The 25,400-nt window shown below is 38.5% G+C and overlaps 1 protein-coding gene across 3 annotated transcripts in view; it reads right to left on the reverse strand.

Annotated features, from left to right (window-relative positions):
* Positions 1 to 25,400, reverse strand: part of DPP8 (dipeptidyl peptidase 8) — a 70,502-nt gene that overhangs the window by 34,454 nt on the left and 10,648 nt on the right. For all 3 annotated transcript variants that reach the window (XM_001929097.7, XM_005659849.4, XM_084978844.1), the window contains exons 4-8: positions 22,010 to 22,122; positions 12,151 to 12,324; positions 10,767 to 10,935; positions 3,562 to 3,672; positions 1,579 to 1,707 (exon numbers count right to left, since the gene is read on the reverse strand). In XM_001929097.7, coding sequence (XP_001929132.3) covers positions 1,579 to 1,707; positions 3,562 to 3,672; positions 10,767 to 10,935; positions 12,151 to 12,324; positions 22,010 to 22,122 — 696 coding nt within the window. The remainder of the gene's footprint in view (positions 1 to 1,578; positions 1,708 to 3,561; positions 3,673 to 10,766; positions 10,936 to 12,150; positions 12,325 to 22,009; positions 22,123 to 25,400) is intronic.

The raw sequence follows: 25,400 nt of genomic DNA on the forward strand, positions 1-25,400 counted from the left end.
AACTTCCATATGCTGTAGGTGAGGCCCTAAAAAGCAAAAAATTAAAAAATAAACAAAAGAATCTCAAAACTTCATTTCAAATTCATAATTTTAAAAATGGGTATAAAAAAAGAAGCTGAAAAACATCAACAGTTAGCATGAAATAGGAGTTCCTGCTGCGGCGCAATGGAATGAGCAGCATCTTGTGAGTACTGGGACACAGGTTTGACATCTGGCGCAGCACAGTGGATTAAACGTTGCTGCACTTGCAGCTTAGGTTGCAGCTGTGGCTCAGATTGGATCCCTGGCCTGGGGGAACTTCAAATGCCACAGGGAAAAGAAAAAAAAAAAGAGTTAGCATGAAATAAAATAAGCAAATTCTGTATTATTTCACAATTGAAATGCTGTAAACAACAATATGGAGAAAACTACTAATTTATTAAGAACATGGAGTTCCCACTGTGGCAGAGTAGATTAATGACCTGGTGTTGCTACAGCTGTGGTGTAGGTCAGAGATGGCTCAGATTCAATCCCTGTCCCAGGAACTTCCATGTGCCATAGCCAAAAAAGGAAAAGAAAAAACCAGAAAAACATAATCCCTATTTATTTCCTAGCAATAAATATCTATTATTTTGCACTTTTTCTGACCACTTGGATTAAAATTCTAAAATAGTACATACTTGATGTGTTGTAATACTTAGATTTTTAATATATTTTTTATTTATACTAGCAACTAAATCAAGTATTTTGAAAACAAAATTAGTTTTTCCCCATTTTTAAAGTTTTATTGAAGTATACTCAATTTACAAGGTTGTGATAATTTCTGCCGTGCAAAAAGTTATACATGTACACACCCATTCTCTTTCAGATTCTTTTCCCATATAGTATGCTTTTGAACTGATGTGTTCCCAGCACATATAAGTTCCTGGCACTCAAAAGTTTCTCAACTATTTGATGAATGAATTACAAATAAATAAATATGCCATAAAACATCTTTATTTCCTAGCAAAGACACCTTTTTTTTTCTTTTCTATTTTGGCTACCCTGCTTGATCCTTGGCCTACTGTGTGGGGCTAGGGATCAAACCTGCATCCTAGCGCTTCTAAGATGCTGCCGATCCCGTTGCGCCACAGCGGGAACTCCGGCAAAGACACTTTTTTATTCATTTCTTGAAATAATCAGTTTTGTGCATTTCCCCATCTTTGAAATAATTAAAAAGGATCAGCCTGTAATTATTAAGTCTGTAAAGGACTAATGTTGGCCATATCTTTGGATGATTGTAGAAAGAATCTTATTTGAAAAGTAGGAATGGGAGTTTCCATTGTGGCTCAGTGGGTTAAGAACCTGACATGGTCTCTGTGAGGATGCAGGTTCAATCCCTGGTCTTAATCAGTAGATTAAGGATCTGTCATTGCAACAAGCTATGACACAGGTCACAGATGTAGCGTGGATCTGGAGTTGCTATGGCCGTGGTACAGGCCAGCAGCTGCAACTCTGGTTCGATCCTTAGCCCAGGAACTTCCGCATGCTGCAGGTGTGGCCATAAAATGAAAAGAAAAGTAGGAAAGAGTGAATGTAAATGCCAATGGAACATAGTACCTGTTTTAGGATAACGGAATGAATCTGCCCTCCTTGTTTCCAACAAAGGGGATGTAACATGAATAATTTCCACCTCGGATTCATCGTTTTCTTCATACAGAATTCTAAGAATTTTACTGCCACTGGGAGCTTGAAAGGAAATTAAATATTGAAAATTTGGAAGAATCATGCCAGAGGTAATCATAATTGACTATTCCCTCTAGTATTATATTTCCCATAGTGAAAAACAGTTTATGTATAAAATATGCTGCCACTAATCTTTGCAGGAGCAAGGTGAGTTACTGCTAAGCCACTTTTACTGTTTAAATGTTACTCCTTTTAGCAGATAAACAACTGAAGATAATCGTATAGCTATGTACACATACAATTATCTCTCTATTACACACACATATTTAAAACAAGGGAAACACACTTGTGAAGAATGTTAGTCCTTGCATACCTTAAAATATATTTCTTTGGAAAAAGGAATTACTACACTTAAAATATTTTCTATAAAATAAATCCTACTTAAATGGAGTCCAGATTTTTTTTAACGGTTTCTCTAATTCATGTCACAATCTTTTTTTTAATTCAATGAATTTTACTACATTTACAGTTGTACAACCATTATCACAACCTAATTTTAGAACATTTTCATCCCAAACCCCCCAGTCCATATCTCCCCCACAACCTGTCCCTGTGGTAACCATGTTTTTTGAAGTCTGTGAGTCTGTTTCTGTTCTGAAAATAAATTTCATTTGTACCCTTTTTCTAGAGTCCACATATAAATGATAGCATATGACGGCAGTCGCTCACTGTCTAACGTCACTTAGCATGATTTCTCATGTCACAATCTTGTTCTAACAATACAGATATGGTGAAACACTTTTACATCTTAAAATAAAATGTTCAAATCTAAGAAATGGCTTTAAAATAAATGTTTTTCATGGTCCCTTACAGACGTGTTCAGAATGCTAGCTGCAATCCATTAATGGGTAATGAAACCTTTCAATGGGTCATAACCAGCATTTAAAAAATACAACAAACAGGAGTTCCTGTCATGGCTCAGCGGTAACAATCTGACTAGAATCCATGAAGATGTGGGTTCGATCCCTGGCCTTGCTCAGTGGGTTAAGGATCTGGCAATGCCATGAGCTGTGGTGTAGGTCACAGATGCAGCTCAATCCCGCATTGCTGTAGCTGTGGCATAGGCTGGAAACTACAGCTACAATTTGACCCCTAGCCTGGGAATTTCCATATGTCATGTGTGTGGCTCTAAAAAGACAAATAAAAAATAAAAAATGAAAAAACAATAAAAATACAACAAAAAGAAAAAATATATAATATCAGAGTACATTACGTATAAGAATAAATATTGCTTCATGAAATTTGTTTTTTAGTTTTATGTATAGAGTATACATACAATATATTAAATTAGACTGTAAAGCCAATTTCTAACTGGATCATAGTCAAAAGGTTTGAAATCTTTTGCTTTAGAGTTGTTTCTCATCCAGTAAAATATTTGTGAATGCACCAAGAAAAATGAGGAATCTGTGTCCTTTTTTCCCGATCCATTCATACACTAATTTGGCCATCTGTTCATGCACTCTCTCTAACCAATCCTACATTTTTATAGCAACTTCCATTAAGAGGTAGTATTTTTTATCCTGCCACCAATGTTGCCACTTGGCGAAACACTTGGCTCGGATCTCACACTGCTGTGGCTGTGTTGTAGGCCACAGTATAATGAAAATCAGTTTCTAGATGAAAAATTGGCAAGGAGAGTTGAAGGACCTGGGGTACTCAACCACAGTTCAGTTGTTTTTATGAGAATTCATTATGGTAGGATATAGCCTGAACATTCTAAATAACTACTGGTAGGATCTAATCTTCATCATTTTGAATCTATTATTCAGAATTAAGAGTCTATGCACTTAATTAATTGGTAGTTGAATCTCATAATACTTTAATTGATCTATAATATATTATTTTGAATCTTCTTACTTGTTTCAGCTTCCGGACACCACCAATAGCCAGAATATCTATCAAATTCTTCTTGAAGAACAAAGGTAGCAACTCCAGCTGATCTGGGATCCTCTTCCATGCTGGCTAGCTCTAAACAAACATAAAAGGCAAAATTATCACAGGAAGTTCTCTATCTTTTCATAGGTACAAAGCAGAATGATTCCATTTATTTTGAAAAGCAGCTACGTTATAGTGGTAAACTCTGGAGCTAAATGGACTGAATTCAAATCTAGGTTTTGAATTACTAAATGGCTGACTCTGGGCAAATTACCCGACCACATTCTACTGCAGTGTCCCATTTGTAAATGGAAAGAAGAATCTACCTTGTATGGTGTTATGAAGACTAAATGAGTTATTTCACATAAAGTACTTAGAACAAAGCCTGAACCACAGTATGTGCTCCATATGTTAGTTATTATTTTCCCATTTAGCTAGGACCACGGAAAAACAATTCTGCTACATAGAGAAGTACGTCTTTAGACCTAGAAGGGGGTTTTATAGACCATGTAATTCACCATTCCTCCTCCCATTCAACCAAAGCAAATTGGCTTTATCTATTTTATATTTAGGTTTCCAATAAAGGATTTAAAGAGAACTCTTGCAAAAGAAAACCAAAAAACCACAAAGCCACAATCATATAAAATTTCATGACATGGGAAAATGTTACAACATCCTTGAATTTTAAAAAGCATATTACTGAATGACATACACTGTGACTTCATTTATAAAAATGTTATACAGGAGTTCTCATTGTGGCTAAGCAGAAACAAAGCCGACTAGGAACTATGAGGTTGCAGGTTCGATCCCTGGCCTCACTCAGTGGGTTAAGGATCCGGCATTGTCATGAGCTGTGGTGTAGGTTGCAGATGCAGCTCGGATCTCACACTGCTGTGGCTGTGTTGTAGGCCAGCAGCTGTAGCTCTGGTTCAACCCCTAGCCTGGGAACCTCCATGCCTCGGGTGCAGCCCTAAAAAGCTAAATAAATAAATAAATAAATGTTATAACAATACATTTTTTGGAGTTCCCGTCATGGCGCAGTGGTTAACGAATCCGACTAGGAACCATGAGGTTGTGGGTTCGGTCCCTGCCCTTGCTCAGTGGGTTGACGATTCGGCGTTGCCGTGAGCTGTGGTGTAGGTCACAGACGCGGCTCGGATCCTGCGTTGCTGTAGCTCTGGCGTAGGCTGGTGGCTACAGCTCCGATTCAACCCCTAGCCTGGGAACCTCCATGTGCCGCGGGAGCAGCCCAAGAAACAGCAAAAAGACAAAAAAAAAAAAAAACAAAAAAACATTTTTTTAAAGTGTTGGAATACAAATCAAAATGCGGTTCTCTCTACATAGTAAGACTATGGACAAGCTTTTTTTTTCAATGCTTTATGATTTACAAAATCTTAAGTATATCATTTATTTTGATAAACTGCATATACTTGCACAATCACACCCTATCAAGACACAGAATATTTCCAACACCCTAGAGTGTTTTCTCATACTTCTTCCCAGTCACCTCCCATTCCTGCCCCAGAAGCAACCATTGATCTGATTTTTATCACCATAGGTTAGTTTTTTATTTTCTAGAATTTCATCTAAGTGAAATCGTACAGTGTATACTTTATGTTGTTGCTGAGTGATACTCCATCGTATACCACAGTTCTTATATCCATTCATCTGTTAATGGACATATGCGCAGCTTTTAGTTTTTGGCTACAATGAATAAAAGTGCCATGATCATTCTTATAAGAGTCTGTGTGAACCTATGTTTCCACTTCTCTTGAATAAAGACCTAGGATTGGAGTTCCCTTTGTGGCACAGTGGAAACAAATCTGACTAGGAACCATGAGGTGGTGGGTTCAATCTCTGGCCTCGCTCAGTGGGTTAAGGACCTGGTGTTGCCATGAGCTGTGGTGTAGGTAGCAGACACAGCTCAGATGTGGTGTTGCTGTGGCTGTGGCTGGCAGCTGTAGCTCTGATTCAACCTCTAGCCTGGGAACTTCCATATGCTGAGGGTACAGCCCTGAGAAGGAAAAAAAAAAAAAAAAAAAAAAAAAGGACTTAGACTGAAATGGCTGGGTAGTGTGATAAGCGTATATTTAAATTTATAAGAAACTGCCAGTTTTCCAAAGTATCTGTATTATTCTATACTCTTATTAGCAATGTATGAAAATTCCTCTCCAACATTTGGTGTTGTTTTGCGTGTGTAGGAATATCTCACAATGATTTAATTTTATAGGTAAGTTTCAATATATATTTTTTCTAATCTGTATTTCCTACATATTGTCTGAAACAAATGTGCAATATGAACCAATAACCCCTTATCCAAAAATTTTGAGTCCAGAAGTGTTTAGAACTCAGAATTTGGGGAATTTATATATTTATATAACACAATTTTGTTGCATTTCAGGAGGGTAATCAAATACCCCAATATTCTTACAGCAAATTTAGGAACAGGCAAACTTAATCTCTTAAGTAGGATGAAGATTACAAATATCCTCAGGTCAGTTCAGGTTTTGCCACCAAATGAGTTTCAGCACCAACCTAATGCAAACAAAACTCAGTTTTCAGAGTTTTTGGAATTTGGGACTTTACAATATAGCTAAAACCAGTGTTTAGTTTTCTTGGCTCTTTCAACTACCTCAAAGTTTTACCTTCCATATTATTCTATATTTTGTTCTCCTTTAGATGTGAGAATAGGCATCACTCATTTGTATCTCCCTATCACTTATTACAGACCTCAATTATTAAGATTTATTAAATGAATAAATGGTATCATTTTGTTCTCTCATTATGGTAGGTCTTTCAAAAGATGACGCTGGTATCATGTTACTTTTAAATTCCCCTATCACACTAGGCAGAGAATAAACAAATGCACATGTTAACTGACTAAACCCATCCAAAACAGGACTTCTATTTGGAAACCTATTGTGACTAAGAGAAATAAGAATGATATGCTTACTCTCTTTGCACCTTTCTGTCTAAATAAACACTTAAACAGCACTTACTATGTTTCAGACCCTGTCTGAAAAAAACTCACAAATATTAAAATTGCAATAACAACCCTATGATGACATACTATTAATTATCCTTTCTACAGATATGGAAACAAAGATATACATTAAATGACTTGAAGTACGGGGACGAGATTAAGATGGTGGAATAGAAAGACTGGAGCTCAACTTCTTTCCTAAAAACAACAAAATTCACAACTAAAGGCTGAGCAATCTTTAGAAACCTTAAAAAAAGATAACCTACTCCAGAAGAAAAAGAGGAGGACACATCAAGAGGTAGGAGGAGCGATTTCGAGATATAAACAACCCCATACCTCTGGGGTGGGAAGCCCCACAGACTGGAAACTAACTGGTTCACAGAAAGAGACTCACCTACAGGAGTGAGAGTTCTGAGCCCCACATCAAACTCTCATGTGTGGGGATCTGGCACGGGGAGAAAGAGCCCCGGAGCATCTGGCATTGAAGGCCAGTGGGGCTTGTGCTCAGGAGCTCCAGGGGACTGGGGGAAATGGAGACCCCATTCTTAAAAGGCGCACACAGACTTTCACGTGCACTGGGTCCCAGGGCAAAGCAAAGTCTCCATGGGAATCTGGGTCAAACCTGACCGCAGTTCTTGGAGGATATCCTGGGAAAACAGGGGTGAATGTGGCTTGTGGTGAGGGAAGGACATTGAAAGCAAAGCTCTCGGGAATATTCAGCAGCTGCCTTTCTCCGGAGGTGGCCGTTTTGGGAAAATCTGGCCCCACCGTCAGTCAGCTGCTGAGAAGCCCCAGGACAAACAACAACCCAGGTGGGATCACAGCCCCACCCCTCAGTAAACAGGCTACCTAAAGACCCCTCAGGTACACAGCAGCCTCTAATCCCATCCAGAGACTAAGCCCCACCTACCAGAGGGATTAGAATCGGCTCCACCTACCAGTGGGCAGGCATCAGCCCCTCCCATAAGGAAGCCTACAGCAAGCCCCCATACCAACTTCAGCCACAAGGGGAGCAGACACCAGAAGTAGGAGAGGCTACAACTCTAGTGTCTGTAAGAAGGTCACCACATCAAAAACCTATCAAAGTGAAAAGACAGAGAACTATATATAACTCAGATGAGGGAGAAAGCAAAAACTCCAGAAAAACAGCTAAGTGAGGAGGAGATTCTTAGCCTCCAGGAAAAAGACTGTTGATACTGAAGATGATGCAAGACATTGGAAATAAACTGGAGGCAAAGATGGATAACTTATATGAAACACTGAGCAAAGAGATACAAGATATAAAACTTCAACAAGAAGAGATGCAAAATACAATAACTGAAATAAAAAATTCACTAGAAGCAGCTAACAGCAGAATACAGGAGGCAGAAGAACGAATAAGCAAGGTGGAGGACAGATTAGTGGAAATTACGGATGCAGAACAGAAGAGAAAAAAGATTGAAAATAAATGACTTGAAGTAACGGAGCTAAAAAATGGTAGATCTGGGACTTAAATCCAGATACTCAAGTTCTAGACTATATTTTTAACTACTATATCTAAGCCAGAAAATAAATATAAATATAAAAAAATAAATATACCACATACCTACATGCACAGAAAATTAAAAAAACACTATTATAGCATCCTGTAGGGTTTCAGTGGTTTCTACTTTAAATTCTGCATTGCATGTGGAAAACAATTCTACAGAAGAAAATACACAGACTAAAAAGATGCCTTATTTCTAACATTTACTGTCAAAGGTTTGCAGTCCCAGCCTCAAGTACAATAACTAGTACATAGTATTTAATGCTTATTGAAAGCATTAACAAATGACTAGGATTTCCAACCCAGATTTACTAACTTTCAACTTAAACTCTCTATTGCCAGGGATAGCTGTTCTGATTCCCTGACTCCAGATGGAGACTCATTAAATACCAAAACATGTATTTTTTACTTAAAAATTTCCCTGCTCCATCCCTTCCCTTTTCTCTATCCTACACTCTAGTTTTAGGCTCTAAAACCTAGATAACTGCAACAGTCAAGCTTTGTTGTTTCTGTCTCTAGATCTGTACTTCTCAAACATAACTTTCACAAAATATCCAGAACAACTTATCTACAATATAACTCTGACTACACCATTCAAGTGCTAAAAACTTTTTAATGAACTCCCACATCATGACAAAGGTCATGGCAATTTAGGGAAGATATAGTCTACCCTTTTCCTGGCTCTTACCTGCTGGCCTTAACTTTCCCTACAATCTTGACTAAACCTTAGGCTTTAGGACCATAAGACTGCTTCTAACTTCTCATACACACCACAGTACCTTCTACATCAAGACCTTTCTCATGCATTCCCCTTGCCTGGAGTGTACTGGCTAATGTACAGTCACTATTTAAGATTAGTTTAAGTGTCATCTCTTCAGGGAGGCCCTTCCTGTTCACTATTCCTTTCTGGTGCTCTCATAACACCCTATGCAAAGTTTGCTTCTTATTCTGTATTATCATTTGGTCATATGGTTTCCTTAAAGGCCAAGACTGGAGTTCCCGTCATGGCGCAGTGGTTAACGCATCCAACTAGGAACCATTAGGTTGCTGGTTCAGTCCCTGCCCTTGCTCAGTGGGTTAACAATCCGTGAGCTGTGGTGTAGGTTGTAGACGCTGCTCAGATCCCGCTTTGCTGTGGCTCTGGCGTAGGCCGGTAGCTGCAGCTCCGATTCGACCCCTAGCCTGGGAACCTCCATATGCCGTGGGAGCGGCCCAAGAAATAGCAAAAAGACAAAAAAAAAAAAAAAGGCCAAGACTATGTCTTGCTCAATTTTATATGCTTAGGTCCTGCCACATTCCCTGGCACATAGGAACTTAATATAGCTTTACTGATTGACTAAATAGAACAGATTTCTTGACTCTTAATTCAGTGCTCTTTCTATCAATGTATATTGTTCAGGAAGAGGCTTCTTCTATAACACTGATTATCCTAAGGATGAAAAAATGTTTGCTGTCAATATACTATCACATTCTAAAATAATTTATTAAGGAAGATGCCCAATAAAATAGTTTTGTGAACATTAGATTATGGAAAAATATTTTTAGAGTGACGATCCTTCATTATGGAACTTAATTTTAAGGTCTGTTTCACATACACACATGCACACAAAAGCAATACACTATTTTCCATTCTTCGTTTGTATGAGAGCTTTAGAGGAAAACATCTACATCTTTTTTGTGCTTTCAGTAGTGCTTAGCATTATTACAGTCACTTCAACAAAAATTAAATATTTGCAAAATACACACAGTTCTACAAAGTTTTACTTTTCCTATTATGACAAAATAACAAAGTAAGACCTTCAAAAAGGGGAGATAAAATTTTAAGTCGTTCTTATAGTGTATATTATTAGCTTTTTCGTTTTATTTTCCTAAAAACAAGATTAATTTTTTTAATTAAAATTTTATTTTAGGGAGTTCCCATCATGGCTTGGCAGTAACAAACCCGACTAGTATCCATGAGGATGGGGGTTCGATCCCTGGGTTCACTCAGTGGGTTAAGGATCTGTTGTTGCCATGAGCTGTGGTACAGGTCACAGATATGGCTGGGATCTGGCATTGCTGTGGCTGTGGCGTTGGCCAGCAGCTATAGCTCCAATTTGACCCTTAGCCTGGGAACTTCCATATGCCACGGGTATGGCACTAAGAACAGTTTTGGGGGAAATTCTGGCCATTTTATTAGGCTAAAAGAACAATCATGTCAGAGATGCTATTGTTGTACTGTCTTAATCATTTCAATAAGGCAGCACTGGAGTTCCTTTGTGGCATAGCAGGTTAAGGATCCAGTGTTTTCACTGCTGTGGTGTGGGTTCAGTCCCTGGCCTGGGAACTTCCACATGTCTCAGGGGAAGGAGGGAGCAAAGGAAGGAAGGGGAGAAGGAAAGAAGGGAGGGAGGGAGGAAGGAAGAGAGAGAAAGAGAGAAAGAAAGAGAGGAAGAGAAAGAAACAAAGAGAAAGAGAGAAAAGAAGGAAAGAAGGAATGAAACAAAAAGAAAGAAAACAAAAAAAAGGCAGCACACAGGTGGTACATACCTCTGTTCTTCTGTCTTTTTAAAAAATTTTGAAGATTTAAATTTAAAAAATAAAGATCATCCAAAATGCTTCACTTTCAAAATGTAAGTAAAAGCAAATTACATTTTAAAAATACTTTTCAGGAAAGCAGATTTGAAGAATTTGAATTACCATTGTGCACATAGGTGAGTCTCCTTTCTTCTCTTGTTACAATGTTGGATATCCAAATATCATTGCTATGTATAAAAGCAATCCAGTCTGGATCAGCCGGGCATAATTTTGGATCCATCCGAATGTTGGGACAACTAGTCTCCACTAAATTGGGCCGTAAGGGTTGTTGCTAGAAAAGTAAACAACATTTAGGGGCAAGAATCAGGCTGACATATATATTAGTTTGCCAGCACCCTTCTTAAAATGAATAATAATTCCAACTATAATACTGACTATGATAATTGCTCCCCAGAAAAATACTTTCATGTGCCTTAACCTGTGAAAGGACACTTTTTTCCCCTAAGAATTAATAAGCTAAGAGTACTAGGAGAGGAAATATAGACAATATAAGAGCACTTCATAAATTTTTGTCGTTGTTCTTTTTAGGGCTGAACCTGAGACATATGGAGGTTCCCAGGCTATCAGTTGAATCAGAGCTGTAGCTGCAGCAACAAGGGATCCGAGCTGTGTCTGTGACCTACACCACAGCTCACAGCAACGCCAGATCCTTAACCCACTGAGCAAGGCTAGGGATGGAACCAAGCCCTCATGGATCCTAGCTGGGTTCATTAACCACTGAGCCACAACAGAAACTCCAAAAGCACTTCATAAATTTTGTTGCCCAAATCGGCTTAATAATTACTGTTACATAACTTTATTAAACAATTTGACTATTTAACTTATTAAATATTTCTAACTAATCTCACCAGTATAAAACAGTTGGCTCAAAAAAAGGAATGAAAGCTAGAATCATCACAATTCTATCAGAACAGTTCTAATATCACATAAAAAACTGTGGAATAAAATAAAACATTTAAAACCATTTATTGAGATGAATTAAACTTCTAGGGGAACCACAAAGGGACTGCCTTGTGATACTATTATCTTCCAAAATCCCTCTCAGCACTTACTCAAAAACTGGGCACTGATGCCCTTTACTATCTCTTCCCACACAGCAAGTATTTTTAGCATTCTAAAAATTGTATATTAAGGTCACTGCAAAAATTAACTCTATTTCTTATTTTCTTTACTACTAAGTTAGTATTAAACAACTGGTGGGTAAATAATTATCTTTCCAATTTGGATGCAAATATCTTTAGGACCCCAAAACAGAATGATTTGTCCTTTCTCGGCTATACCCTTGGCATATGGAAGTTCCCTGGCTAGGGACTGAATCCGGGTCAGAGCTGTGACCTATAGCAGCAGCAATGCCAGATCCTTAACCCACTGCACCAGGCTGGGTATCAAATTGGCGCCTCCAGAGAGACAAGCCAGATCATTAACCCACTGCACCGCAGCAGGAACTTCCCCCCAGAAGATTTAACAAACAGTAACACCAACTCACAGTAAATCCTTGTGGCCCTCCATCTTTTACATGATAAATTCCACTACCAGCTTGAAACAGAAATGTTCCACTTCCTTGGTGATAATCATAAGAAGCAATTCCAACTGTTCCAATGCGTTTTCTTTCTCTTAACAGTTCTTCCTCTCGAGAATACATTCCATAATCCAGTGTTGCCTAATGCAGAAGGAAAAGAGAAGTCTCCTTTCTAGTCTTCTGAAAGCTGACTTTTTGCTTTTAGCACTGAAATTCAAGTATTGCCAATATTATTGAGTTTACATTTTGAGTGACTCCAAAATTTGCCAGCAACTTTAAGCACATCAATTTCAGGAAGTCTGCTAAAAAAATCTCTCGATAAAGAGTTCTTAGATGATTACTGCATACATTTGAGTGCAAGAATTAAGTCTCACCACCTTAGCTTGGCATTTAAGATCTTCTACAACTTAAATGTAATTCAACAGTTCTGCATGCAATTAAGAATAGTTTTTGAAGTAAAGTTTGAATCTAGGCTTTGACCCTCAAAACAACTCTGGGCAAGTAGCTTAATTTCTTCAAAAGTAATTTTCTTCCTTTCAAAACAGTAATAAATCAGCTCTGAGAAGATTAACTTAGATAAAAACATGTAAACCATTTAGCACAATGATTGGCATGGAGTAAAGTTCTCAAATATCAAGCACAAGAGTTTCTTGATCCATTGTGGTGTATAGTGATCTCTTCTTTGAAATTTATATAAGAGTTACTATCTCTTTTACTCATTTGGCTAGAGTTTTGTGTTTCTTTTTTCTTTTTAAAGTATTTCTGACTAGAAACAGATTTTAAAACCAATCTTGAAAGTAGAATCTGTCTCATTTTGTTTTCCTATCTAAAGCATCTGTTAAAATCTCTCTCAAAGAATATCTGTAATTAATGACTGATGATGAGGGGGGATTTTCCCAAGCTAAAAGTATTATTTGATACAAGCATAAATTTAAGAATTGCTGCTGTGGTGCAATGGGATTGGCAGTGTCCTGGGAGGGCTGGGATGCAGATTTAAGATCTGGCGTTGCTGCAGCTGTGGCTCAGGTCTTGATTACGGCTTGGAACTGATCCCTGGCCCAGGAACACTATATGCCATGGGGTGGCCAAAATAGGAAATAATTTTTTTTTTTTTAAGAAATATAAAGAAAACAAATCTAGGGGTTCCTGTCAGGGCTCAGTGGTTAATGAATCCGACTAGGAACCATGAGGTTGCGGGTTCGATCCCTGGCCTTGTTCAGTGGGTTAAGGATCTGGTGTTGCCGTGAGCTGTGGTGTAGCTTGCAGATGCAGCTTGGATCCCACGTTGCTGTGGCGGTGGTGTAGGCCAGTGACTGCAGCTCTGATTAGACCCCTAGCCTGGGAACCTCCACATGCCATGGGAGCAGCCCTAGAAATGGCAAAAAGACAAAAAAAAAAAAAAAAAAAAAGAAAGAAAGAAAACAAATCTAATACGTAATAGTTTTAAAATTTTACATCTGCACAAGGGGTGACGACATCAGAAGTAAGAGAGGCTACAATTCTATTGTCTACAAAAAGGAGACCACACCAAAAACCTATAAAAATGAAAAAGCAGAGAACTATAACTCAGATAAGGGAGCAAGAAAAAATCCCCAGAAAAAGAGCTAAGTGATCTGGAGATTATCAGCCTTCAGGAAAAAGACTTTAGACTGATGATAGTTAAAATGATGCAAGACATTGGAAATAGACTGGAGGCAAAGATTGATAATTTACAGGAAACACTGAGCAAAGAAATACAAGATTTAAAACCTAAGCAAGCAGGAGTTCCCGTCGTGGTGCAGTGGTTAACGAATCCGACTAGGAACCATGAGGTTGCGGGTTCGGTCCCTGCCCTTGCTCAGTGGGTTAAAGATCCGGCGTTGCCGTGAGCTGTGGTGTAGGTTGCAGACGCGGCTCGGATCCCGCGTTGCTGTGGCTCTGGCGTAGGCCAGTGGCTACAGCTCCGATTCAACCCCTAGCCTGGGAACCTCCATATGCCGCGGGAGCGGCCCAAGAAATAGCAACAACAACAACAACAACAAAAAAGACAAAAGACAAAAAAATAAATAAATAAATAAATAAAACTTAAGCAAGCAGAGATACAAAATACAATAACTGAAATTCATTAGAAGCAACCAACAGCAGAATACAGGAGGCAGAAGAACGACTGAGCGAGGTTGAGGACAGACTAGCAGAAATCACTGATGCAGAACAGAAAAGAGAAAAAATATTGAAAAAAAAATGAAGACAGTCTCAGAGAATTCTGACACAATGTTAAACGCACCAACAGCTGCATTATAGGGGTGCCAGAAGGAGAAAAGAGAGAGAAAGGGACAGAAAAAACATTCAAAGAGATAATAGTCGAAAATTTCCCTAACATGGGAAAGGAACCATTCACTCAAATCCTGGGAGCACAACAAGTACCATATAAAATAAACCCAAGGAGGAACACCCAAACATGCATATTAATCAAACTGACCAAAATTAAAGACAAAGAGAAAATACTGAAAGCAGCTAGGGAAAAGAAACAAATAACATACAAGGGAGCCCTGATAAGGTTATCAGCAGATTTTTCAGCAGAAACTCTGCAGTCCAGAAGGGAGTGGCATGATATACTTAACATGATGAAAGGAAAAAAACCTCCAACCATAATTACTTTACACAGCAAGGCTTTCATTCAGATTTGAAGGAAAGCAAAAGCAAAAGCTAAGAGAACTCTAGACCATCTTTACAACAAATACTAAAGGAACTTCTCTAGGCAGAAAAGGCCACAACTAGAGACAAAAATACTACAAATGACAAGGATCACCAGTAAAGGCATATATACAGTAAAGGTAGGAAATCATTCACACATAAATATGCTACCAAAATCAGAAATCGTAAGAAGAGGAGGGTCCAAATGCAGGACACTGGGGATGCACCTGCAATTAAGAGACCAACAACTTAATCTTGTATATATATAGACTCCTATATCAAAATTTCAGGGTAACTGCAAGCCAAAAATCTGTAATAGATACACACACAAATAAGAAAAATCAACTCAAATACAACACTAAATATAGTCATCAAACAAAAAGAGGAGAAAACAAGGGAAGAAGGGAAGAGGAAAAGAGCAACAAAAACAAATCCAAAACAGTTAATAAAATGGCAATAAGAACATACATATCAATAATTACCTTAAATGTAAATGGACTAAATGACCCAACCAAAATACACAGACTGGGAGTTCCCGTCGTGGCGCAGTGGTTAACGAATCTGACTAGGAACCATTAGGTTGCTGGTTCGGTCCCTGCCCTTGCTCAGTGGGTTAACCATCCAGTGTTGCCGTGAGCTGTGGTGTAGGTTGCAGACGCGGCTCGGATCGCGCGTTGCTGTGGCTGTGGCGTAGGCTACAGCTCCAATTCGACCCCTAGACTGGGAACCTCCATATGCGGAGGGAGCAGCCCAAGAAATAGCTAAAAAGACAAAAAAAAAAAAAAAAAAAAAATACACAGACTGGCTGAATGGATACAAAAACAAGACCCATATATATGCTGTCTTCAAGTGACCCATTTCACTTCTAGGGACACATACAAATTGAAAGTGAGACAATAGAAGAAAATATTCCATGCAAATGGGAATCAAGAGAAAGCTGGAATAGCCATACTCATATCAGACAAAATAGACCCTAAAATAAAGAATATTTTAAGAGACAAAGAAGGACATTACATAATGATCAAAGGATCAATCCAAGAAGACAATATAGCAATTTTAAATATCTATGCACCCAACATAGGTTCACCACAATATAAGGCAACTGCTAACAACCTTAAAAGGACAAACTGACAATAACACAATAATAGTGGGGGACTTTAACACCCCACTTACAGCAATAGACAGATCATCCAGACAGAAAATAAACAAGGAAACACAGCCCCTAAATGAAGCATTGGACCAGATGGGCTTAATAGATATTCATAGGACATTCCGTCCAAAAGCAGCAAAATACACATTCTCCTCAAGTGCACACAGAACATTCTCCAGGGTTGATCACATTCTGGGCCACAAATCAAGCTTCAGTAACTTTATGAAAACTGAAATCATATCAAGCATCTTTTCCAACCACAATGCTATACGACTGGAAATCAACAAGAAAAAAAAGAAAAAAACTACAAAAAACGCAAACACGTGGAGACTAAACAACATGCTACCAAACAACCAATGGATCACTGAAGAAATCAAAGAGGAAAGTAAAAAATACCTAGACACAGGAGTTCCCATCATGGCTCAGTTGTTAACGAATCTGACTAAGAACCATGAGGTTGTGGGTTCAATCCCTGGCCTTGCTCAGTGGGTTAAGGATACAGTGTTGCCATGAGCTGTGGTGTAGGTTGCAGATGTGGCTCGGAATCCCACATTGCTGTGGTGGTGGTGTAGGCCAGTGGCTGCAGCTCCGATTAGACCCCTAGCCTGGGAACCTCCATGTGCCGCAGGTGAGGCCCTAGAAAAGGCAAAAAAAAAAAAAAAAGAAAGAAAGAAAAAAGAAAAAACCTAGAAGCAAATAACAACAAAAGATACAACACTCCAAAACCTATGGGATGCAGCAAAAGCTGTTCTAAGAGGGAAGTTTATAGCAATATAAGCTTACCTCACAAAACAAGAAAAAGCTCAAATAAATAACCTAACTTTACATCTAAAGCAGCTAGAGAGAGAACAGACAAGGCCTAAAATTAGCAGAAGGAAAGAAATCATAAAGATCAGAGCAGAAATCAATGAAATAGAAATGAAGAAAACCAGAGAAAAGATCAATGAAACTAAAAGCTGGTTCTTTGAAAAGATCAACAAAATTTATAAACCCTTAGCCAGACTTATGAAGAATAAAAAGAGAGAGGGCTCAAATCAATAAAATTAGAAATGAAAAAGGAGAAGTTACAACAGACACCACGGAAATACAAAGGATCATAAGAGACTACTACATGCCCATAAAACAGAAAACCTAAAAGAAATGGACAAATTCTTAGAAAGGTACAATCCTTCAAGACTAAACCAGATGAAATAGAAAGCATGAATGGACCAATCACAAGGACTGAAATTGAAACTGTGATTTAAAAACTTCCAACAAACAAAAGTCCAGGACCAGATGGCTTCACAGGCAAATTCTATCAAAAATTCAGGGAAGAGCTAACAACTTTGCTTCTGAAACTATTTCAAAAAATTGCAGACGAAGGAACACTTCCAAATTCATTCTATGAGGCCACCATCACCCTGATACCAAAACCAAAGATACCACAAAAAAAGAAAATTACAGGCCAATTTCACTGATGAACATAGATGCAAAAATCCTAACAAAATTCTAGCAAACCGAATCCAACATTACATTAAAAGGATTGTACATCATGATCAAGTGGAATTTATCCCAGGGATGCAAGGATTCAATATCTACAAGTCAATTAGTATGATACACATTAACAAACTGGAAAATAAAAACCATATGATCCTCTCAATAGATGCAGAAAAAGCCTTTGAGAAAATCCAACACCCACTTCTGATAAAAACCCTCCAAAAAGTGGGCCTAGAGAGAACCTACCCAAAATAATAAATGCCTTATACGGCAAACCCAGAGAGAGCATCATTCTCAATGGTGAAAAGCTGAATGAATTCCCACTGAGATGAGGAACAAAACAAGGATGTCTGTACTTGCCACTACTTACTATTTATTCTACATAGTTTTGGAAGTCCCAGTCACAGCAATTAGAGAAGAAAAAGAAATAAAGAAATCCAAATTGGAAAGGAAGAATAAAACTATCACTATTTGCAGATGACATGATACTATACCTAGAGAATCCTAAAGACTCTACCAGAAAACTGTTAGACCTCATCCATGAATTTGGCAAAGTGTCAGGATACAAAATTTATACATAGAAAACAACTGCATTTCTATATACTAACAACAAAAGACCAGAAAGAGATATTAGGGAAGCAATCCCATTTACCACTGCATCAAAAAGAATAAAATACTTCAGAATAAACCTACCTAAAGAGACAAAAGAGCTGTACTCTAAAAACTGCAAGACACTGATGAAAGAAATCAAAAATGACACAAACAGATGGAAAGACATACCACACACTTGGACTGGAAGAGTCAATATTATCAAAATGACTATACTAAAAGAAAATCATGGACTTGGAGAACAGATTCGTGGTTGCCAACGGGGAGAGGGAGGGAGCAGGATGGAATGGGAACTTGCAGTTAATAGATGGAGACTATTGCCTTTGGAATGGATAAGCAATGACATCATGCTGTGTAGCACTGGGAACTATATCTAGTCACTTATGATGGAGCATGATAATATGAGAAAAAAGAATCTATCCATGTAAGTGTAACTGGGTCACCATGCTGTACATAAGAAAATTGACAGAACACTGTAAACCAAGTATAATTAAAAAAAAAATTAAAATCATTATATATATAAAAAAAATGACTATACTACCCAAGGCAATCTACAGATTCAATGCAATCCCTATCAAAGTACCAAAGACATTTTTCACAGAACTAGAACAAAATATCCAAAATATCTTTTTTTTTTCTTTTTTTGGTCTTTTTGCCTTTTTCTAGGGCCACTCCCACGGCATATGGAGGTTCCCAGGCTAGGGGCCTAACCAGAGCTGCAGCCTCCGGCCTACACCTGAGCCACAGAAACGCAGAATCCAAGCTGCATCTGCAACCTACACCACAGCTCACGGCAATGCCGGATCCTCAACCCACTGAGCAAGGCCAGAGATCCAACCCACAACCTCATGGTTCCTAGTCAGATTCGTCAACCACTGAGCCACAAAGGGAACTCCTAGAACAAAATATCTTAAAGGTTGTTTGGAAGCACAAAAGACCCAGAATAGCCAAAGCCATCCTGAGAAAGAAAAATGGAGCTGGAGGAATCAGGCTCCCTGACTTCAGACTATACAACAAAGCTACAGTGATCAAAACTGCATGGTACTGGCACAAAAAGAGAAATATAGAATAGTGGAACAGGAGAGAAAGCCTAGAATTAAACCCACACACGTACGTACAGTCAACTAATCTATGACAAAGGAGGCAAGAATATACAATGGAGAAAAGACAGTCCCTTCAATAAGTGGTGCTGGGAAAACTGGACAGCCACATGTAAAAGAATGAAATTAGAATACTTCTAACACCATACACAAAAATAAACTCAAAATGGATTAAAGACCTAAATATAAGACCGGATACTATAAAATTCTGAGAGGAAAACATAGGCCACACACTCTGCTCCGACATAAATGACAACAACATCTTCTAAGATTCACCTCCTAATGACAATAAAAACAAAAATAAACAAATGGGACTTAATTAAACTTAAAAGTTTCTGCACAGCAAAGGAAACCCTAAAGGAAACAAAAAGACGACCCATAGAATGGGAGAAAATATTTGCAAATGAAGCAACTGACAAGGGATTAATCTCTAAAATTTATAAACACCTCCTGCAGCTCAATACCGAAAAAATAAACAACCCCATCAAAAAATGGGCAGAAGATCTAAACAGATAATTCTCCAAAGAAGACATAAAGATGGCCAAAAAGCACAGGAAAAGATGTTCAACATCACTCATTATTAGAGAAATGCAAATCAAAACAACTATAAAGTACCACCTTACGCCGGCCAGAATGGCCATTATCAAAAAGTCTACAAAAAATAAATGCTGGAGAGGGTGTGGAGAAAAGGGAACCCTAGTACACTGTCAGTGGAAATGTAAACTGGTGCAACCACTGCGGAAAACACCAAGGAGATTCCTCAGAAAACTAAAAATAGAACTACCATCTGATCCAACAATCCCACTCCTGGGCATCTATCCAGAGAAAACCATGACTTGAAAAGATACAATGTACTCCAATGTTCACTATATACAATAGCACTATATACAATAGCCAAGACATGGAAACAATGTAAATGCCCATGGACAGAGGGTGGATAAAGAAGATGTGGTACATTTACACAATGGAACATTACCATTAAAAGGAAAGAAATAACAGCATTTACAGCAACATGGATGGGCCTAGAAATTATCATGCTAAGTGAAGTTTGTCAGACAGTGAGACACCAACATCATATGCTATCACTAACATGTGGAATCTAAAAAAAGGACACAATGAACTGCTTTGTAGAACAGATACTGACTCACAGACTTTGAAAATCTTATGTTTTCCAAATGAGACAGGTTGGGGGGGTGAGGGGATGCACCTGGGGTTTGGGATGCAAATGCTATAAAAGTGGGTTGTGAAGATCATTGTACAACTATAAATGTAATAAAATTCATTCAGTAATTTAAAAAAAAAGAAATGAAAAATTTTTTAAATTAAAAAATTTTTACATCCACATTTTCCCTCACTAAGCAGTTTTGTTCTTTTTTTTTTTTTTCTTTTGCTTTTTAGGGCCACACCTGTGGAAGTTCCCAGGCCAGGGCTCAAATCAGAGCTGCAGCTGCCAACCTACACCATAGCCACAGCAACAATGGATCCCAGCCACGTCTTCGACCTACGCCACGGCTCAGGGCAACACCAGATCTCCAACCCACTGAGCAAGGCCAGGAATCAAACCCTCATCCTCACAGATAATAGTCAGATTCGTTTTCACTGTGCCACAACAGGAACTTCAATAAGTGTTCTTTTACGATCAATAAAAAGATAAGTAAGGGGATGATAAATAAAGGAAACAGATATGATTTGTGCTGTCAAGGACAAATAGTTTAAAATTAGCCAAGACATGTTTATTGGCAGGAATGTATGACTAGCAAATAAAGGTGTACACCTGCAAACTTAAAATAATATCAAGTTAAAAATGAGACTTTAGAATCCTGCTAAATATCCATGTAGTTTTTCGTATTCACTGTATCATTTTTAATTAATGTTAAATTACATTTGTGTGTGTGTGTGTGTGTGTGTGTGTGTGTTAGGCTCTGATGGAAAAAACTAGCAAATTCATTGTTTTACTAATTCTAATCTTTTTGTTTTAAATATCTCTTAAGAAGCTCCCACTGTGGTTCAGCGGGTTAAGAACTCAACACAGTGACCATAAGGATGTGGGTTCAATCCCTGGCCTCACTCAGTGAGTTAAGGATCCAGTGTTTCCAAGAGCTGTGGCACAGTTTCCAGATTATGGTCTTTTTATTTTTTTTGGCTGCCCCTCAGCATATGGAGTTCCCAGGCCAGGGATCAGATCCTAGTCACAGATGCAACCTAAGCTGCAGCTGTGGCAACTGCAGATCCTTACCAGGCCAGGGACCAAACCTGTTTCCCAGCACTCCCAAGATGCTGCCAATCCCACTGTTCCTGAGCAGGAACTCCCAAATCATAGTCTTTAATACCACTTCCCCTAAAGGAACCAGAGCTATTGGGATAAGCAATGCAAAAACTTATTATGAAACATTTTCACATCAGGAAACAAGAGATCTATCAAGTATTACCAGGGTCATGTCAAAAGGATTTTAACATTTCAAGTTGAAGGGGTTTCCAACAACCCAAAATAAGACAATTTGTAAATAAGAATAACTGTCAATGGAACAAAAGACTTGATATAGGTTTACACAGTAAGTTTATGAAGATCCAGCAGTTGTCATGGCTCAGTGGTAAGAAACCCAGCTAGTATCCCTGAGGACATGGGATCAATCACTGGCCTTGCTCAGTGGGTTAAGGATCTGGTATTGCTGAGGCTGTGGCATAGGCCAGCAGCTACAGCTCCAATTTGAACCCTAGCCAGGGAACTTCCATCTGCTGCAGGTGTGGCCCTAAAAAGACAAACAACAACATCTAAAAACATGCACCAAAGCAAAAGAGTAACAATGTTTAATCCTACCTGAAAAAGATCCAAAAGAGGCTTCCAAGAGAGCATTAAGACTGCTGCTCTGTTGACAGTTTTGGGAATTTCAGAATAAAACAGTGTATTTTCTCTGTTCTCACCAGACATAGCTATAAAAGAAAATCATTTTTTTGTCATTTTAGAAATGGCAATCTACAGCATAGTAGTAAGTACATAATGCCCCCAATATAATACAAAATTTTGCTTTCCATGGGACCTATAACAAACATTAGCAAGTAGGAAATGCACATGCCATATGTCATGGCAATTTTCTTCAATAAAACCTAGGCTTCACAAAAAAATTCTCAAGTTCCATTTTGATATTTAAATTTTAGTCCCTCTCAAAACAAACAAGTGTTTAAGATGATGTACGGACAAGCGTCATTTTTAGTTTTTTACTTTTTTTTTTTTTTTTTGTCTTTTTGTCTTTTTTTTGGTCTTTTTTGTTGTTGTTGCTATTTCTTGGGCCGCTCCCGCAGCATATGGAGGTTCCCAGGCCAGGGGTTGAATCGGAGCTGTAGCTACCGGCCTACGCCAGAGCCACAGCAACACGGGATCCGAGCCGCGTCTGCAACCTACACCACAGCTCACGGCAACGCCGGATCGTTAACCCACTGAGCAAGGGCAGGGACCGAACCGCAACCTCATGGTTCCTAGTCGGATTCGTTAACCACTGCATCACGACGGGAACTCCCAGTTTTTTACTTTTGAAAATTGTTAGTGTTTTACAGGATGGCAATAGGCTCACTAGATTCCAAATGGGGGTGCTTTGTGACAACATCAGATTACTAAGCTGCTTCTTTTTACAAATCATTTTAAGTATTTATTTAGAAATATCTATATTACGCATCCCAGATTTACTGTTACACAATTCCTGAGACTACAGTCACCTACCACACCATTCATAATCTTTCAAAATATGATCATATCCTCCATAAGCCCTTTCCTTCTACAAACATTCAACCTACAAATAGGAAAAGCTGGTTCTCATCTATCCTCAGATGAGAGCCATTCCCTACAATCACTTCAGTTGCCCCTCTTGAAGCTTCTCCATGTTACATAATGCCTTCCTTGGCTTCAATTATGATTAATAAAAATTTCCAAAGCATTTTATGCACATACACCAGTTCTCTATAAACATAAAACAGGCTTTTCCCATTGCTATTTCCTGTTGATACATTGGCCAAAGTATACTAAAATTTTTCAAACAGATTTATATGGAAAAAATTAAAATTCAGATGGATATAAAAGACAAAGCAAATGAAGTGGCACTTTTTTTTTTTTTTTTTTTTTTTTTTGGTCTTTTTGCCTCTTCTAGGGCCGCATTCTCGGCATATGAAAGTTCCCAGGCTGGGGGTCTAATGGGAGCTGTAGCCACTGGCCTTCGCCACAGCCGCAGCAGCGCAGGATCCACGCCGCCTCTGCGACCCACACCACAGCTCACAGCAATGCCAGATCCTTAACCCACTGAGCAAGGCCAGGGATTGAACCCACAACTCATGGTTCCTAGTCAGATTCGTTAGCCACTGAGCCATGACGGGAACTCCGAAATGGCACTTTTTGGATAGCTCAACATCTTAAAGACTGTCAACTTCCCCTAACTTCATCTATAAATATAATGTAATTCCAAAACAATTAAGATTGGGACAAAGGAGCTTTACAAGCTTATTTTTTTTTAGCTGCATCTGCAGCAGGTGAAAATTCCCAGGCCTGAGCCACAGCAATGAAAACACCAGGTCCTTAATCCACTATGCCACTGGGAAGCTCCTACAAGCTAATTTTAAGTGCTTACAGAAAAACATGCAAACAAAAATAGTCAAGATACAACCACTATGGAAAACAGTACGAAGGTACCTTAGAAAACTATACATAGAACTACCATATGACTCTTGGGCATATATCCAGACAAAGCTTTCCTTGAAAAAGACACATGTACCCACATGTTCACTGCAGCACTATTCACAATAGCCAAGACATGGAAACAACCTAAATGTCCATCAACAGATGAACAGATTAAGATGTGGTATACATACACAATGGAATATTAGCCACAAAAAAGATCAAAATAATGCCATCTGCAGCAACATGGATGGAACTAGAGACTGTCTTACTAAGTGAAGTAAGTCAGAGAGAAAGACAAATACCATATTATATCACTTTTAGCTGGAATCTAATATAGGGCACATATGAACCTTTCCACAGAAAAGAAATGTAGGGACTTGGAGAACAGACTTGTGGTTGCCAAGGGGGAGTGGGAGGGAGTGGGATGGATTGGGTACCTGGGGTTAATAGATGCAAACTATTGCCTCTGGAATGGATAAGCACTGTATAGCACTGGGAACCATCTCTAGTCACTTAAGATGGAGCATGATGTGAGAAAAAAGAACATATATATGTATGTGTGACTGAGTCATCTTGTTGTACAACAGAAAATTGACAGAACACTGTAAATCAGCTTTAAAGGAAAAAATAAAAATCATTAGAAAACAGTCAAGAAAAGCATGAAAAAGAGTGATGAAGGGTGACTAGTGCTATCAAACAGTAAAACATCTAAAACTATGATAATTAATAGCAACATAGCATTGGTACTTGAATTAATAGACAGAACAATAGAATAAAATAAAATCCAAAGTATATAAGGATTTTTCAAAATATAATTCGGAGTTGAGAAAGCTTTTCTAGATATGATACAACACCACATAAAAGTAGAAATTTAACTACCAAAAAGATTCACAAATTTCTATATGGCATAAGGCACTAAAGGCAAAAGACAAATTAAACCTCAGGCAAAAATGCTAGGAGTTAATTCCCTTATTGCACAAAAAAAAAAAAAAAAAAAAAGTTTTACGTCTATAAAGGTACTCACAACCCAATTTAAAAAAAAAAAAAGGCAATTACAAACAGATCAGACACAGAAAAGGAAAGACAAATGTTTTATAAATATGTGAAAGGATGCTCAAGCTCACTCATAAGAGAAATAGGAATTAAAACTATATTGGATTTCCCACTGCAGTGCCATGGGATCGGTGGTGTCTTTGCAGAGCCAAGACACAGGCTGATCCCCAGTTGGGCACAGTGGGTTAAAGGAACCCACCTTGCTGCAACGGCAGTGTAGGCTGCCACTGTGGCTCAGATCTGATTCCCCGGGAATGCCATTCATCATGGGGCGGCCAAAAAAAAAAGACAAAATGGGACCTAATTAAACTTAAAAGCTTTTGCATGGCAAAGAAAACCATTACAAAATGAAAAGATAACCCAGGAGTTCCCGTAGTGGTGCAGTGGTTAACGAATCCGACTAGGAATCATGAGGTTGAGGGTTCGAGCCCTGCCCTTGCTCAGTGGGTTAACGATCCGGCGTTGCCGTGAGCTGTGGTGTAGGTTGCAGACG

This window comes from Sus scrofa, chromosome 1 (genome assembly GCF_054392235.1).
Source record: "Sus scrofa isolate SSC_HxYL_T2T_F1_AM1 chromosome 1, Sscrofa_HxYL_maternal_Yorkshire_Landrace_v2.0, whole genome shotgun sequence".
Lineage (NCBI taxonomy): Eukaryota > Metazoa > Chordata > Mammalia > Artiodactyla > Suidae > Sus > Sus scrofa.